This window comes from Acanthochromis polyacanthus, chromosome 4 (genome assembly GCF_021347895.1).
Source record: "Acanthochromis polyacanthus isolate Apoly-LR-REF ecotype Palm Island chromosome 4, KAUST_Apoly_ChrSc, whole genome shotgun sequence".
NCBI classification, from domain to species: Eukaryota; Metazoa; Chordata; class Actinopteri; family Pomacentridae; genus Acanthochromis; species Acanthochromis polyacanthus.
This window is the reverse complement of record NC_067116.1, coordinates 19,912,443-19,927,127: the sequence shown is the minus strand read 5'-3', so window position 1 is coordinate 19,927,127 and position 14,685 is coordinate 19,912,443. Positions and strand designations below refer to the sequence as shown.

Genomic DNA, 14,685 nt, shown 5'->3' with positions numbered 1-14,685 from the left:
GACATGATTGTTCAGTAAAGGAGAAGGAACATCTAATAGAAAAAACTTTTGTAAATAAATTACAGTTAGGTACTGAAAACACCTGTTTACAAAAAAGAAAGAAAAAATGTGGAAAAAACCTTTTCATGCAATTTTAGGGAGATGAGTCTCCCCTGAATAAAAAAAGGAAGCACATAGCAGATTCATTAAAGTTCCTTAAAGAAAGATGAAATTGAAATAAAAACAAAACTCACTTATGATGTTTTTGGCAGTAAAGGCGCCATCTGTGGTGTTTAAGTTCAACAGTTAAACTATAAAAGTCGAGTATGAATGCAGGACATTTTGATTTGTAAATATGACACTCCCAAAGACTCTCCTTAGTACAAAGAATCACCAAATGAAAAATAAAAAATACGTTTTACATTTTATTGACAGCAGGATCTCACATGAAATACAAGAATTTGAATATAACCAACCCTGTATATTAGGTCTATATTATTACAATTTACTTTTGATCTTTTAACTTAATGTAGCACATAAACCTGCTGTTACTTCTTGGATTATTTTTTATAAGAGAGTGTTTAGTAAAGTGTGATATTGATGCTTTTAAAGATGTGAAGGATGTAAATGCTTCAATCACTGCTCATACACAAATAAAGATTATACAATACAAAACAAGGGAACTAATACAGTAACAGAGAAAATGTGTCTCATAAGGTAAGATAAGATAAGATAAGACAAGACAAGACAAGACAAGACAAGACAAGACAAGACAAGACAAGAAATTCTTGCACCAGACACTGCTCAGAAAAATTTTTAAAAAATTACACTATCATAAGCAGAAATGCAGTGCCTAAAAGAACAATAATAAGATATAAATGCAAGACATGGCTCAAAATAATGTAATACTCCGAATGATACTGAAGTAAAGTGTGATATTGCATATGATAGTGAAATATTGCACATAAAATAAAAATAGTATGCATGGAATTGAGATCATTCACATGAAAATATTCCTACTGACTGTTAAGAGCAGTCTAATCTAATGTTTCAGCTCCTCTTCTCAGCTTCCAGGTCATATTTATAAAGCTCTAGTTGTACATGCAGTTTTAGAAATTGTGTGGTATCTCCAGTAGAACATCAAGGCAGTTAAGTCGTCTCTCTCTCTCTCTCTCTCTCTCTCTCTCTCTCTCTCTCTCTCTCTCTCTCTCTCTGTTTAAAAAAGCATACATTTTCTTGACAGACATTCAGTCAGTCAGTCAAGGAACCAAATAAAATAAATATGGTGAATTTTTCATGTGAGTTTAATATCTTCCTATAAGATTTTTTTTTTTTTTTGGTTATTAAAAAACGGACACCATTTCTCTTCTTTTGACCTAAAAAGACTATTAACTGGCAGGTAGTAGTTTGATCTGTGTATTAAAGGTCTAATGTCGTCATCCTGAGTGACGGGTGCAACAGCCAATCAGCTGCCGTGTTCTACGGTTGCCCGCTGCGTTGTTTTCGGGAAAGGGGACGTTACTTGTCAGGAAGAGTGAGCGAACAGAGGAGCGCCGTGTGTCCGCTAAAGCTGTCGAAACTAAACAACTACCGTGGACTTTACCTAACGTTTGTTTCCTTTTGGATACGGAATATTTTTTTCTTCAGAAGTTTTGGAATCAAATAGACGACAAGAATCACTTGAAGCCTTCCAGAGAGGAGCTCCAGCTTGATCGAAGCCTCAAATGTACTAAGCGAAACGGAAGTAACTTGCCAGCTGTCTGGCGAAGATTGCTAGGTGAGTAAATAGCAGTTTATTAAATGTTTCCGTCGAAAACAGCGTCTGTCTCCTCGGCTATTAAACACAACCACACGTTTATCGTCTTTCTCAATTGGTGCCAAATGAGGAGATGTCGGAGGCCTCTGTTTACTTTAACCAGTTAAGTCCACGAACAGGCTAACGAGCTAATGTTAACCAACGTCAGTCCAGTTGGCAGCAGCCAGACTCTGTCCATTGTCAGGGACACAGTGCAGGTAGATGGATGAGCTGATACACTGTCAAATTATTTAATCTAAAGAGTAAAGAATTACAACACACAGAATGAAACGGAATTTCAGTGAGATGATGTGGTGAATAAAATCATATTGTCCAGTGAACAGGACACCACAGTCACAAATAATAACCTAAACGTTACACCAAAATAAGTTTTTCAAGACAAATACATGATTAAAGGAGTCACGTGAATGGTTCGTGTTTGAGGGCTGTTGTAACGGATCGAATTATACATTTTTTTACACTGAAAGCCAGATTGTCTTTACTGTCTGGAAAGATGGAAGTAGTGAAAGTGAAAACTGTTAATATAATTGCAAACCGGTTACACTGTGCTATTGTACTAATAAGGTAAAGGAAGCGTAAACTGTTGTTAGTGTAATGTCAGACCAGGGGAACCGTATGGGCCACAAGGACCGTACTCAAACTATCTGAAAAGATATGTAAAATGGCCAGACTGACCGTGATGTTGTTACCCGGAACTGACCACACAACGGGCAGAGAATGGCTCATATGATCATATGGTGGTGGTGTTTGTGGTAGGTGGCATTTCCATGCCCCCAACCTGTAATTAGTGGATAATTGGTTAGTTGGCTTTGACTTTGATAAGCTAATAATCATTTAATTAATGCTTAATACAAAATTGGCAACAAAGAGGATTGGTTCCATATTTTTTAAATGTAGTTTTTGACATGTCTTTCTCCAGTGTGATAAGTAAATGCATATCTGCTACTGCTGTTGATTTTTGGGTTGTTGGCTTGGCAGAACAAGACATTTTACAACGTCATCTTGAACTTTGGGGATTTGTGATGGGCCTTTCCCAGAAATTTAGGCTTTTTATAGAAGAGACAAACAATAGATTAGTTGAGAAAGCAGTCATAAAGTCATTGGCAAAACAATACCACCAGCTGCAGTCCTTGCTGTAAGGCAAATATTATTCACAATCATAGAAAAAATGTTTTTGCAAAGGGTAAGTAGCTTCACATGTTGATTGACAGAAGTAGATACATCCTCCCACTGTAGCACATGCACGGACACACGTATGCAAACAGAGAGACTGAAAAAGTTTCTGCCCATTTTTGCATTTTTGTTTCCCAGTTTTACTCAGAAGCTTGGCACTGACAGACTTTGAACCTTCAAAGAAACCTGTACTTTAAAAGCCAATTACACAAGCAATTAGTTTGATTTTTATGTACAAATCTACATTTATTCTTTCTGTTAACACTTGTATTGACCAAAAAGTTTACCCAGTGAAGTTAGGTATCAAGCTTATGCACTTGCATGAGTTCTAAACAATGATTTTTTTTTCTAATGTAAAATTATCCAGCAGAATTGTCTTGTGAAATGTAAAATGTATTATTGAACACATTAGAATATTGCCAGGGGATGAGTAATCAAATAATATTAGACTGCTTAGGTATAGGATAGTGATTAAAGAAAAAAAAGCAACACCTTTTGTCATTTGATCTTAGCTAAAATGTTTGCTGTAGTAGACACAAAGAAACAGACCCAGCTTTTGGTGTTCAGAGTGATATTTAACATCAAAAGAACACAAATGATCAGTTGTTTGACCTTTTCTCACGATAGACATGTCTCCTCGTTGCATTGCTGCTTTACCAGCGTATGGTCTCCCCCACCGCATTTCCATTTTAGGGACAGTGGTTTTGTAGCTTTCAGCAAGTGAGACACTTTGTAGCACATTTTACTGAAATATGATAAAGAAAAAACAAACAAAAAAAAATTGTTCATTGTTTTTGTCATTTACTTCATGTTCCTCCTTCCTTTTACATTTAAACTTCTTAAACCTATATTTTTATGCCTTTTATTTTATGCTTCTATATGTTTATATTTTATTTTTCCAATTCATTGGCATCAAACATTGAATTGACACTACCTAATCTGAATTAACATGACGTACTATGAGAAGTTAAAGACTTTGTTGTTGCCTTATAAAATGTCATAAAGGTAGCATTTCACTGGCTAAGTTTACTGATTACTTTCTATTTTTCAGGTTTAAAAACTTACAGCCTGAATTCTTTTTGCAGTCAGAATGCTGTGCAGTGAAGTAAATTCAACTATTCATATGGTAGAAAGAGAATCACATATGGGTAGATGTTTCTTTATTTTGCTATGGGAACTGTGGAAGATCAGGGAATTACTAATGATAAAGCATGCAAAACCTGAATTCCTTACCATCAAATTACTTTTACATGCTTTTATTAATTAAGAAAATGGTACAATAGAGCCACTTATGTGATCTTTTGAGTGGCTGTTCTCACAATAAGGTGTTTACCAATATAATGTTAACAAATGAAGACTTTAAATCAAAAAGTCAAAACACAGGAGCAGAAAAAAAAGTCCTTGGTTTGGTAGGACATGAGTTGAATTATTTATTAATTGCCAGACGGTACAACACCACAATGTCCTTGTTCAGTACACACACCAGCACTAGCTTTGCAACCAAGTCCATGTATGTTTTATAACAATTAAGTGATAGCTGAAATCTGATTAATTACTTAACTGATCAACAGACAATTGGTTTGATAATGAACTAATCCACTAAGTCATTTATAAAGAAGACATTTTTGCTGAACTAACTGACTGGTCTGTACTTTAATCTGCAGATTAATGAAAATAACTGTTACTTACTGCCTTGAATTAAATAGAACATTAGAGCCAACAGGAGAGCCATGTTACTGAAACCATTAATTAATTGGTCAGTTAAGTGTCACAAAATCCGTTGTCAGCTTTACTAATTAAATTATTCTTCATGTGAATAATGGCTTAGTTAATAGGGTTGCAGCCAACAATAATTGTCATTAATGATTAATCATTTTCAGGATTACTTTATTCACACATTAGTCTGTAATTGTCGTAAAACTACTGAAAAATCTCAAAATTTCTTTAATCAAAACTTCTTGGGAAAGAGTGACAAGTGGACAACAAAAGAATTGATGATTCATTTAGCCAACAACAGACGAAATGATTAATTGACTGATTGCTTCAGTCTTACAGAGAATTCATTGAACAATCATGAAAATAATCAGCACATTAAAACTGAGGAATGCAATTTCTAGGCCCAAGTAAGACCTTTAGATCTTTTTTGATGAAGCCAAAATTGCCAGTTTGTCAAACAGCAACAGGCAGAGTGAGTGCAAACTCAGCAGTTACTAATGTTAAAAGTATGTGATTATTTTAATCATACAGGTTTTAAATTGTAATGGAGTTCATCATCAAATCTTTGGTTGTCAGATTTCATTCATCAGTAGGTGGATGTACTTCCTCTTGTTCATAAAATAATATTTTCAGGTCTTTGCATCAGTCATGGGTGTGGTCAGAAGTCAGAATAGGCAGTGAAAATTGCTTGCAAGCGTCATTCATTGCACCTGAATTCAGTGCCATGCATTTGTTTAACCAATTAGAAGTGAAAGCTTAAATTCTAAATTCCAATTCCACCATATTTTCATTAGGAAATACTTCAGCAGTAATTGATACAAGCTGATTGTAGTTACAATATGATAAATTCTGCAGGTGTAATATAGCCCAAAGACATCCCTGTCAACTGGTTGAACTTGAATTTTAAGGTGGAGATAGTTTGGCAACACAAAGACGATATTAAATGCAGTCAGATGCATCCTCCATTGACTTACCATTGATAATAACTAAGTAAAAATAAGTAATTTATCTATGACTGGCTTGCTGATAACTTGCGCAGTCAGCTCTGTTGAACTGGAATATTCACGATGCTTGGCGTTAATGTTTACTATCGTCAGTCAAGACAGATTTAGGTATGTTTTTAGTTTGTTAAGAATTACAAAGTCTTCTGCATTAGGGGATCTCTGTTGTGTCATTGTGCTGTCAGTGATTATGCAGGACATGTCAGACTTTGATAATATGAAAAGCTGACTGTTTCCAATGATGGCCATTAAAATGCCTGCGTGATTGCCCTCACCCATCCTTGTTTTATTACCCTGGCAACAAGCAGGAGAGAGCATTGCTTTCCCTGATTATTTGTCATGGAAGGTTGAGGTAAAACCAAATGACAACTGCCTTAAAAACATTACAATGGATGCGAAATTAGTTATGAAATGATCATTTCATAACTAATTCACAATAATTAGAGCAATAATGATTTGTGAAAGTATTTTTTAAATAATCAACATCTAAGTTTTATGTTATACATTTATGGATTAAAAATTCCTCACAGAATGTGTAAAACAAGGCTTTGTTTCTAGTTGAGAGTGTCCTTTCAGCAAAGCTGAGTGGTGAGTGGAAACCAAGGGAGCAAGTAGAGGCAGCATTTGGTATGCCTTCTGTGTAGGCTTTTAATTTACCCACACCTAAATCACCTGCGCAACTGTCGGCTTTGACTGTCAATCAATAACTGCATCAAAAAGCTCCGTCAAGGTCTTGTTTTCTTTGATGCAAATAAACGCTCCAGTTACTTTGTGTTTACAACAAAGGAATGCAGACCAGGCACAGCGACTTTACTTAGGGGAACAAGGAACAGCTATGAACGTGTTCTTCAGTTGAAACGGGCTTGTTCAATGATTTCAAACCTATAGCCCCCTAATAACTGGTGTCAGACAACTGCTGCTCTTGACATTTGTTAAAGATGGCTTTATAAATATTCAACAGCATAATAAAGAAAAGATTTTTTTGAGCTTAAATTCAAAACAAACATGATTTATTAGAGACAGTGAGAAGTAGTAAATTGAATTTAAGTAGAAAGAGGAAGTGTGAGGTAAAATGACAGTAGCTTATTAAGTAGCTGTTAGCGACAGACCGATGACTCACTGAAAATCTCTTCTCAAGAAATTCGGCTGTAATGATTGAGAAGAGTGAGAGAGGATGTGTGTTACAACATGGCTTACTTCACTTACACATGGACATGTTTGAGACTTGGCATACCCCAGATCACATGATTGATAAGAATAAATGTAAGAAAAGCCACTATCGGCTTCCTTAGCTTTATTTATTTATTTATTTTTTACATTATCAGTGTAAGCTTAGGGTGAAACAGGATAGGTTCATCGGGACAGTATAAAGTCTGTCCTTAAGTCTTACTTCTTGTGGTCCATTATTTTAATAATGGATATTTTAAAAAGCTTAAAATGAGTTATGACACGCAAGAAAAGATGGTCATGAAATGGACACAAAAACAAATCAGCCTGTCACTGACTGCTGTACTGTATATACACTACCCTTCAAAAGTTTGGGATCACTTAGAAATGTCCTTATTTAGAAAGAAGACCATTTTTTCAGTGAAGATAACATTAAATGAATCAGAAATACAGTCTAGACATTATTAAATGACTATTCTAGCTAGAAATGGCTGTTTTTAATGGAATATCTACATAGGAGTACAGAGGAATGTTTCCAGCAACCATCACTCCTGTGTTCTAATGCTACATTGTGTTAGCTAATGTTGTTGAAAGGCTAATTGATGATTAGATTGTGTCTCTGCATATATGCTTGTGTAACATCAAGTGTGAATATACACCCATCAGCCACAACATTAAAACCGCGTGCCTCATATTGTGCAGGCCCCCCTCATGTCACGAAACACCTTTAACCCATCCGTGCTTTGACTCCATAGACCTCTGAAGGTGTCAGTTTATCAAGTACCAAGACATTAACAGTTCCTTGAATCCTTTAAGTTCCTTTGTTCCTGTTCTTGAACACGTTTTTGCAGTGTGGCAGGGTACATTATCCTGCTGAAAAAGACCACTGCCATTGGGTGAATTCTGTTTCCATTAAGTTGTGCACATAGTCTGAAACAGTATTTTGTGAGGTGATATGCATTATAGTAACAACCACATAATTACCAGGTCCAAAAGTTTCCAATCAGAGCATTTGTTAGAGCATCCCACTGCCTTCACTGGTTTGCCTTCTTTTAATATTTCATGCTGCTGCTGGACAAATGATAAACAGGTACCTGGTTGTCCAGTTCTGATACTTACAGCCATGACCATAAGTTTGGACACAGCATGACTTACTATGTCTGTTTTGATGTCTATTACAGAACATAACTAATATTTTTTGACAGCACCAGTTTAATTAGTCAACAAATCAACAAGGGGTATAATATTATCAATAAATTCCAACAATTGGAACAACTTTGTTCCCAAAACATAATATTAGAAGAAAATAACAAAAAAAATGCAGTACTTTCACAACCGAATTTGGTAAGAATAACAAAATGACACTAAACTCTTTTGATGTTTTTTTTAAATATGAAACTTAATATAGTTCTCAGGAGTTGTGTACTGTATTGTAAGTGACAATTTTGTGGTATTTTCTAAGATTCACAAGCGTCATGGTACTTGTGTCCAAACTTATGGCCATAGCTGTATGTGTCGCATATAAGTGCTGTCAATGATAAACAGATTTCAGCATTGGTTCTATGACTTTTCTGCCCATACACAACCCCATATGCTGCAAGATGTGATGAGCTGTGTGTTCAGACACCGCTCTGTCATAGTCAACATGAAGGTTTTGCGCAATTTGTGCTACAGTAACTTTTCTTTAGGCTCAGACCACACAGTCCAGCCCTTGGTCCCTCTCACACTAGTGAGCCTTGCACACTAATGACTCTGTCACTGGTTTACTGGTTGTCTTTACTTGCACTACTTTTTGTCAGTAGTACCAACCATTAGATTCTGGGGACACACAACAAGACTTTGAAGAAGCTCTGACTTAATCATCTAGTCTTTACAGCTTTGACTTAGTCAAAGGTACTCACATCCTAACAATTTCCCAGTAGTCCTGCCTTCAACACTGTGACTGTTCTTTGTTTGCCTAATATATCCCACCTCTTAACAGAGGATCCTCAGTGTTGTTCACTTCACCTGATAGTGAAGTGTTATTGGCAGACTTAAGGTGATGAATTCCTCTATGAATTTGTGTGATTAGTGATCCTTAATGACTTGCGATATATTACGCTTTTTATATTATTTTTCCTGATGATTTGGTATCGGTTACTCATAATGCTTTTCCAAGATCCATCTCACCCACAAAACCTAGTATTAGTTCTGTAATAGTGTGTTAAACCTACGTTCGATAAACTCAGTTCAAAACGTCTGTCTAACTTATGACTGCAGCACATGTAGTCTGTTCAGTAGAGACACCAAGCAAGAAAACTACTGTTTACACACGAAGATGACAGTTGGGTTCTATATGGGGCTGGGAGATATGACACTCATTTGATTGATGTAGATGTTTTGTTTTGGCTTCATTGACAACAATACTTAAACCACCACACTGATATGTGCTGTCTTTGCTGTTTCTCAAATGATACTTGCGGTAGCAGTGGGAAATTATTCTGTGTAGTCACAACAGAAATGTAACTTGTCAGTTTCCTTGTAAATGCCTGCATGAGAGAGCTTTGCTGGTCATTCACACTTGAATCACAGCAGCTCCAGCTGATGACAAAGAAATTAAAATGAATGAAGGTAGTCATACTTCAGACGTCAGTAAATTCACTGTAATGAACTAAAACCACTTGCTAGCCTGAAAAGAAGCAGTAAGGCTACACTGAACAGGAGCTTGCTAATGCTCATTCAAAAACAATATCTAATGTTGTCAAGACATAATTGTTAAATCCTTGAATATAGACAACCCCTACCTTTTCAAATCTAATGTCCAGAAAAGTATTGTCTGAATGCTGGCCAAAAACTTCAATGTGTAAGATGGCATGATGAAGAATTTTGTTACTCAACAAAAAGCAGAAAGCAGGTTGAAATGAAGGTTTATTGTCTGCTCATATCTGATGCATTTTATCCATTTTTTTTGTAGTTGTCTATTGAATACAACAGCATTTTAACAAGAATAAGGATGCAATAAATAGAATTACTTTCTTGTTTACTCAATTATTTGCCTGTCCAAAGAAAGACAAATCCATTCCAGTTCCCCAATGTCCAAAAGGAATTGACTGACTCATCTCTTCTTTTATCTGAACAGCAGCCTAAAACTCAAACATAGTTTGTGAGTATTTTTAGTTACATGATAGTAGAAATATCATGTAAAACTGACCAATATCAAGTTAAGATGTTCCCATTTTAATTTACAGTTTTGGTCCTCTGACTTAACATTTGCTTTCCACTTTTGCCCTTTGATGCTACAAAGTTGCTCCACACAAAACCTGTCCTCTTAACAAGTTTAACACAAATTTCTCACTTTCCCCATTTCTTTGTTTCACTTCATTTATGCAGCATCTGAATGCCAACTCTGTGGGTGATGGAGTTGAGCAGGCAACTCTGTTTGAAAATGAGGAGAAACAGGAAGGCCCAACTCACCTCCACTCCTGCTTCCTCGTGGGGCCTGGAGATCCACTTTTACATACCGGAGATGCACCAGCTGGAGTACTTTAAAGACTGCTACACTGCCGAGGAGCTCTGTGTTGATGCTGCCAAGAAATGCTGTGAGTGACTAACCTGTTGTCTAGTTGGCAAAATCAAGACTTGCTTGTTGTGCTTATTGATTAAATCTGTGCCCAGTGCAGTAATGATGGGTGTGTTGTAGATTTAACTGTGAATATTTTTAGGACAGTTGAAGTCCATGGTGGACAAGATCACCATACTTGCATCTTCCTGTTATGTCAAGCTTAAAATGAGCAATAATCAGTAAAGTAATTTTATATCTGTTGGGCTCCAATATGAACACAGCCTTACGTATGCTGTTTGCCAGCTTGTGGATTTAGCGAGGAAGTGACAGCGACGGGAAATTCTTTCAGTGAAAAAACACGTAAATGTTGAAAAACTGGTAATGCACTGATAAAGTAAAACAGAATACTTGTAGCAAATGGGCCCCAGAAATTTTAATGAGTGATTACGTAGGCCCGGATATTCGGGTCCAGCAGTAGTAGCCTGCCGTTCAGCTGTTGACATGAAAAAATAACATGCATTAAATTTCAAGCACGGTGACTTCTGTTAATGAAATATTTTTAGTAAATGGTACTGCAGTAAAGAATTTTTGTTTTGGGCTTTGGAATGCTTATGTTCAGCACACAAATCAACAAGCGTTCTCCAAAGCCAGCAACAGTGCTTTTCATCTTTTACGGAGTGTAAAATATGCAGTTTAACCAAGTTAATTAGCCAATGATTCATCAAGTGTGTGGATCTTTCTGTTGATTGTTCTGCTGATCTTGGTGTATTAGCAGATTGCTGCCCTTTTCTTTTAATTGCTCTCTTTGGACACGCTGCAAGTGACTCTCTGCTAATTTAATGATTGTAATAGTCTAAATATTGATCTTTTTTCCTCTTTTTCTTCACTTTCTCAGCAATTTCTCCCTTGTGCCATAACCTCTTTGCCCTGTACAATGAGACAACTGACACCTGGTATCCCCCCAACTATGAGTTCAAGATCACAGAAGAAACCAGTATCAAGTTGCACTATCGCATGAGGTAAGAAGGATTTCCAGCCCTGGCTATCTACATTAAAGTTAAATATTATGATTTTGTGACTCCTACTAGTTATCATAAAAGAATTTCTTACATTGGAGCAAGACTGCAAATCTCTCTTGAGCATTGGCCAGTTTGCTTTGTCTTGGTTTGGCTGGGCATATACCCAGAAAACCCAGTGGAGCCCCTACATCCAACCCACCACGTTAGGTGTTTGGATCTCTAAGTTGCCAGTTGGTCAGTAAGCAAAGTCGGAAATCCTGGCACACATACTCCTGGCTGTAAAAAGTGGCTGCTTGGATCTGGAAACTCATAGTTGTTGTCTCTCTGCCAGAGAGCTTAAATGGCCATGTGGGGGATATGCCAAAATCCGGAATGGGAATTGTGCTATTAAGTTTTTGGTTTGATGATCTCTGGATGGCAGTCCTATTTATGCAGAGATGATGTAGCACTGTGTGACCTTAGGTCCTGGAATAGTTTGAACCTAAAACTGAGAGGAGAGATGTGATTATTTGAGACCTGTGGCTTAATAAGAAAAGATAGAAGGGATAGAAACCAAAGATATCTCAGTCTTTGGGATTCAGGAAAAGATCAGGGTTCGCAGAGATGTTTTAAAACTTTGTTCATGAACAAACCTCATCTCAGAATAGGCATACAAGTCATTTAGAATAGGAATGGCAAGCAGCATGGCTGACATCTTACAACCCTTTTAAGTGATGTGAGGAGTAGCGTTTCAACTTCAGACTTGATTCAGTGATAAGAGAATGGTTCATTACACCCTTTTTCTTTGTAGACAGGCTTTCATAAGACCTTTCAAGGGAAAAATCTCAAGAGAAAACCTTTACATGACAGGCTAGCAATGTTCTATTTGTATTTACTGGACAATTTTAAAGAGAGTTAAGTCTCCTTTCAGATAATGTTTTGTATATGTTAGGTAGCATTCCATGCAAAGAGGAAAACAACATTACCGTGGTATCAATTATACTTCCTCTTTCTCTGTGCTCTGTTTTGACAATAGCAGATTGAGAGAAACACGAGTGTGCATTAGAGCCTAATTGTGGTGTGTGTGTGTGTGTGTGTGTGTGCTCGCTGCAGCCTCATTTGTGTACTGAAGTGCAGACAGCTAAACAAGCGGGATATTGTGGTCTAGGCTTGACTTACAGAGTTTTTTGCATTCACAATTTTTCAACCCAAATGCACAAACGGGTATTACAATGCCACCTGGATAGATTTCCATCAGGTCAGGAAATAACAAAACTGAGAAGCTACAGCCACACTCGCTGGTCTGTGAGGCAATACTTAGACGCAAACTCTTTTAGCTGACTGCTATTGCCAGCATGCTTACAGTGGCAATGTGTCATGCTGATGTTGTAGGTATGTTTACCATGTTTAACATTTTATTTTAGTGTTTTCGCCTGCAAACATTTGCCAAATTAGACCAAATAAAAGTAAAACTGAGATGACAAAAGGGTGAAATGGAAAGTTTTATAACACTGCCATAATCATGTGTGTGCTTTGTGCTTTGTCTGTGCATTTACATGCATGTGTACTACAAAAGAATGAAAAAGAGAGTCATCTAATGCATCCTGTATCCTATGCAGTCATAACATTTTGAAAAACAAATGTGGGTAACACTTGCCTCTGCCCATTTTCCTGATTTTATCATCTCCACTTTCACTTTTCGAGCAAAGACTACCCAGTCGGTTAGAATTTTGGTGGACAACACTGAAGGTTTTTGATTTAGGTTTTGAACTATTTTCCTGTTTTCTCTTAAATTAATCCATGTTTGAAAAACAAGCAACAAGCCAAGTAAAAAAGGGGAAAATCCCAGTAGATGAAATAAAATGTTCAACTAACAGGCATGCATGTAGTGAAAGGAATGGTGAAATGCTATTATGAAGTGGAAAAGAAAGACTTAACAGGTCATGAAAAGAGGTAAGCTTGTGACACAGAAGGAACTGCACCATTCAGGAACATCCTTTCAAATTTGAGCTGAATTCTAAAATTTTATATGAATCAGCCATGTCCTTAAATGGGAAGCCTCAGAAACGGTGCCTGTGTTAAAATAAAACTCACAATGCCCAGGGAATGCATTCAAACTGCAAACAGAGACGCCCCGGCCAATCAGCTCTGGGAATGGTAATGTCAGTCTGTGTGTATGTTAACTAGGGATGGGAATTTCGACTAATTTCCGAACCGACTAGTTGCTAATTTTATTGGCGACGTGTCGGTTCGGAAAACTTGCAATTTAACCCTTTAAGCGCCAAAGTCGCAATATTGCGACAAGCAACATTGCTGAACATAACAAGCCATAGCTTCAAATATACTGCCTCGTGTGCCTCATGTACTGTACACCAGGAGATGGCGGACATCTGGAACTTCAGTCTGAGCATCAGTTGTGGGCGTGTTTTCATTCAAAGTTTTGGAGTTTACAGAGTTTGAAAACCGAGGAGATGAGACTCGCCGTCGGAGCGTATCAGAGCGCAAGACGACACATTTTAGAGTGAGAAAACTCACCATACCGAGAGGTCTGGTCAACGCTGACAAAGTACTTTGTCAAGTAATGGCTTACTCATATTCTGAAGAGGAATATTCACCCTCTGATGAAGATGTTCAGTGGTCCACTGAGACAGAAAGTGCCGCTGCGTCAGTGCGTAACGGCAGCGGATCGGTGTGCCATGACAGTCCACGAGCAGCACATACTGGAGCTGATGCTTTGCTTCGGGGTGGTAGGAACGGACGTGGTGGGTGTAAGCTGGAGTGGTTAAAACACCGCTAATGATGAGGGGGATAGCGGGGGTTGAAAAAAGAGACAAGCATATGCTACTGGCAGGATCAACCAGGTAGCCTAGACGGGACGAGTGTGCAGCGCACGCCCGAGTGTAAGAGCTGCATGGTGGCGCCCGGTTGGGACAAGGGCCTGCGAAGCGTGGCAGTGTCGGGGGGGGGGCACACTCGCGTTTAACCGACTAGTAAAATACTAAACATTTAATAAATGAGTAGGCGGTTAAACGATTAAACGACTAGTCGCGCACATCCCTAGTGTTAACCCATCACTTTGTTTGAATATTGACATATTTCAGCTCCTATAAAGAGGACCACCAATACATTTTTGGTAGTCATGGACTGCAAACAGTGTATGGTTTGGTAAATACCAATTTCACACACTTTGTTTACTTTTTGCAGACTAGTAATTCAGCAGCATGCATGTAATGATTTAGAGTTCTGATTCTTTTTTAGATTTTTTAATTCCATTGCTCTTCAGCATCATCTCCT

At 37.5% G+C, this 14,685-nt stretch overlaps 1 protein-coding gene across 1 annotated transcript in view; it reads left to right on the top strand.

The window, feature by feature from the left end:
* The first annotated feature begins 1,487 nt into the window (after window positions 1–1,487).
* The window catches only part of jak1 (Janus kinase 1), a 34,859-nt gene continuing 21,661 nt past the window's right edge, over window positions 1,488–14,685 (top strand). The window contains exons 1-3 of the mRNA XM_022204533.2: window positions 1,488–1,756; window positions 10,222–10,430; window positions 11,289–11,412. Coding sequence (XP_022060225.2) covers window positions 10,229–10,430; window positions 11,289–11,412 — 326 coding nt within the window. The 5' untranslated portion in view covers window positions 1,488–1,756; window positions 10,222–10,228. The remainder of the gene's footprint in view (window positions 1,757–10,221; window positions 10,431–11,288; window positions 11,413–14,685) is intronic.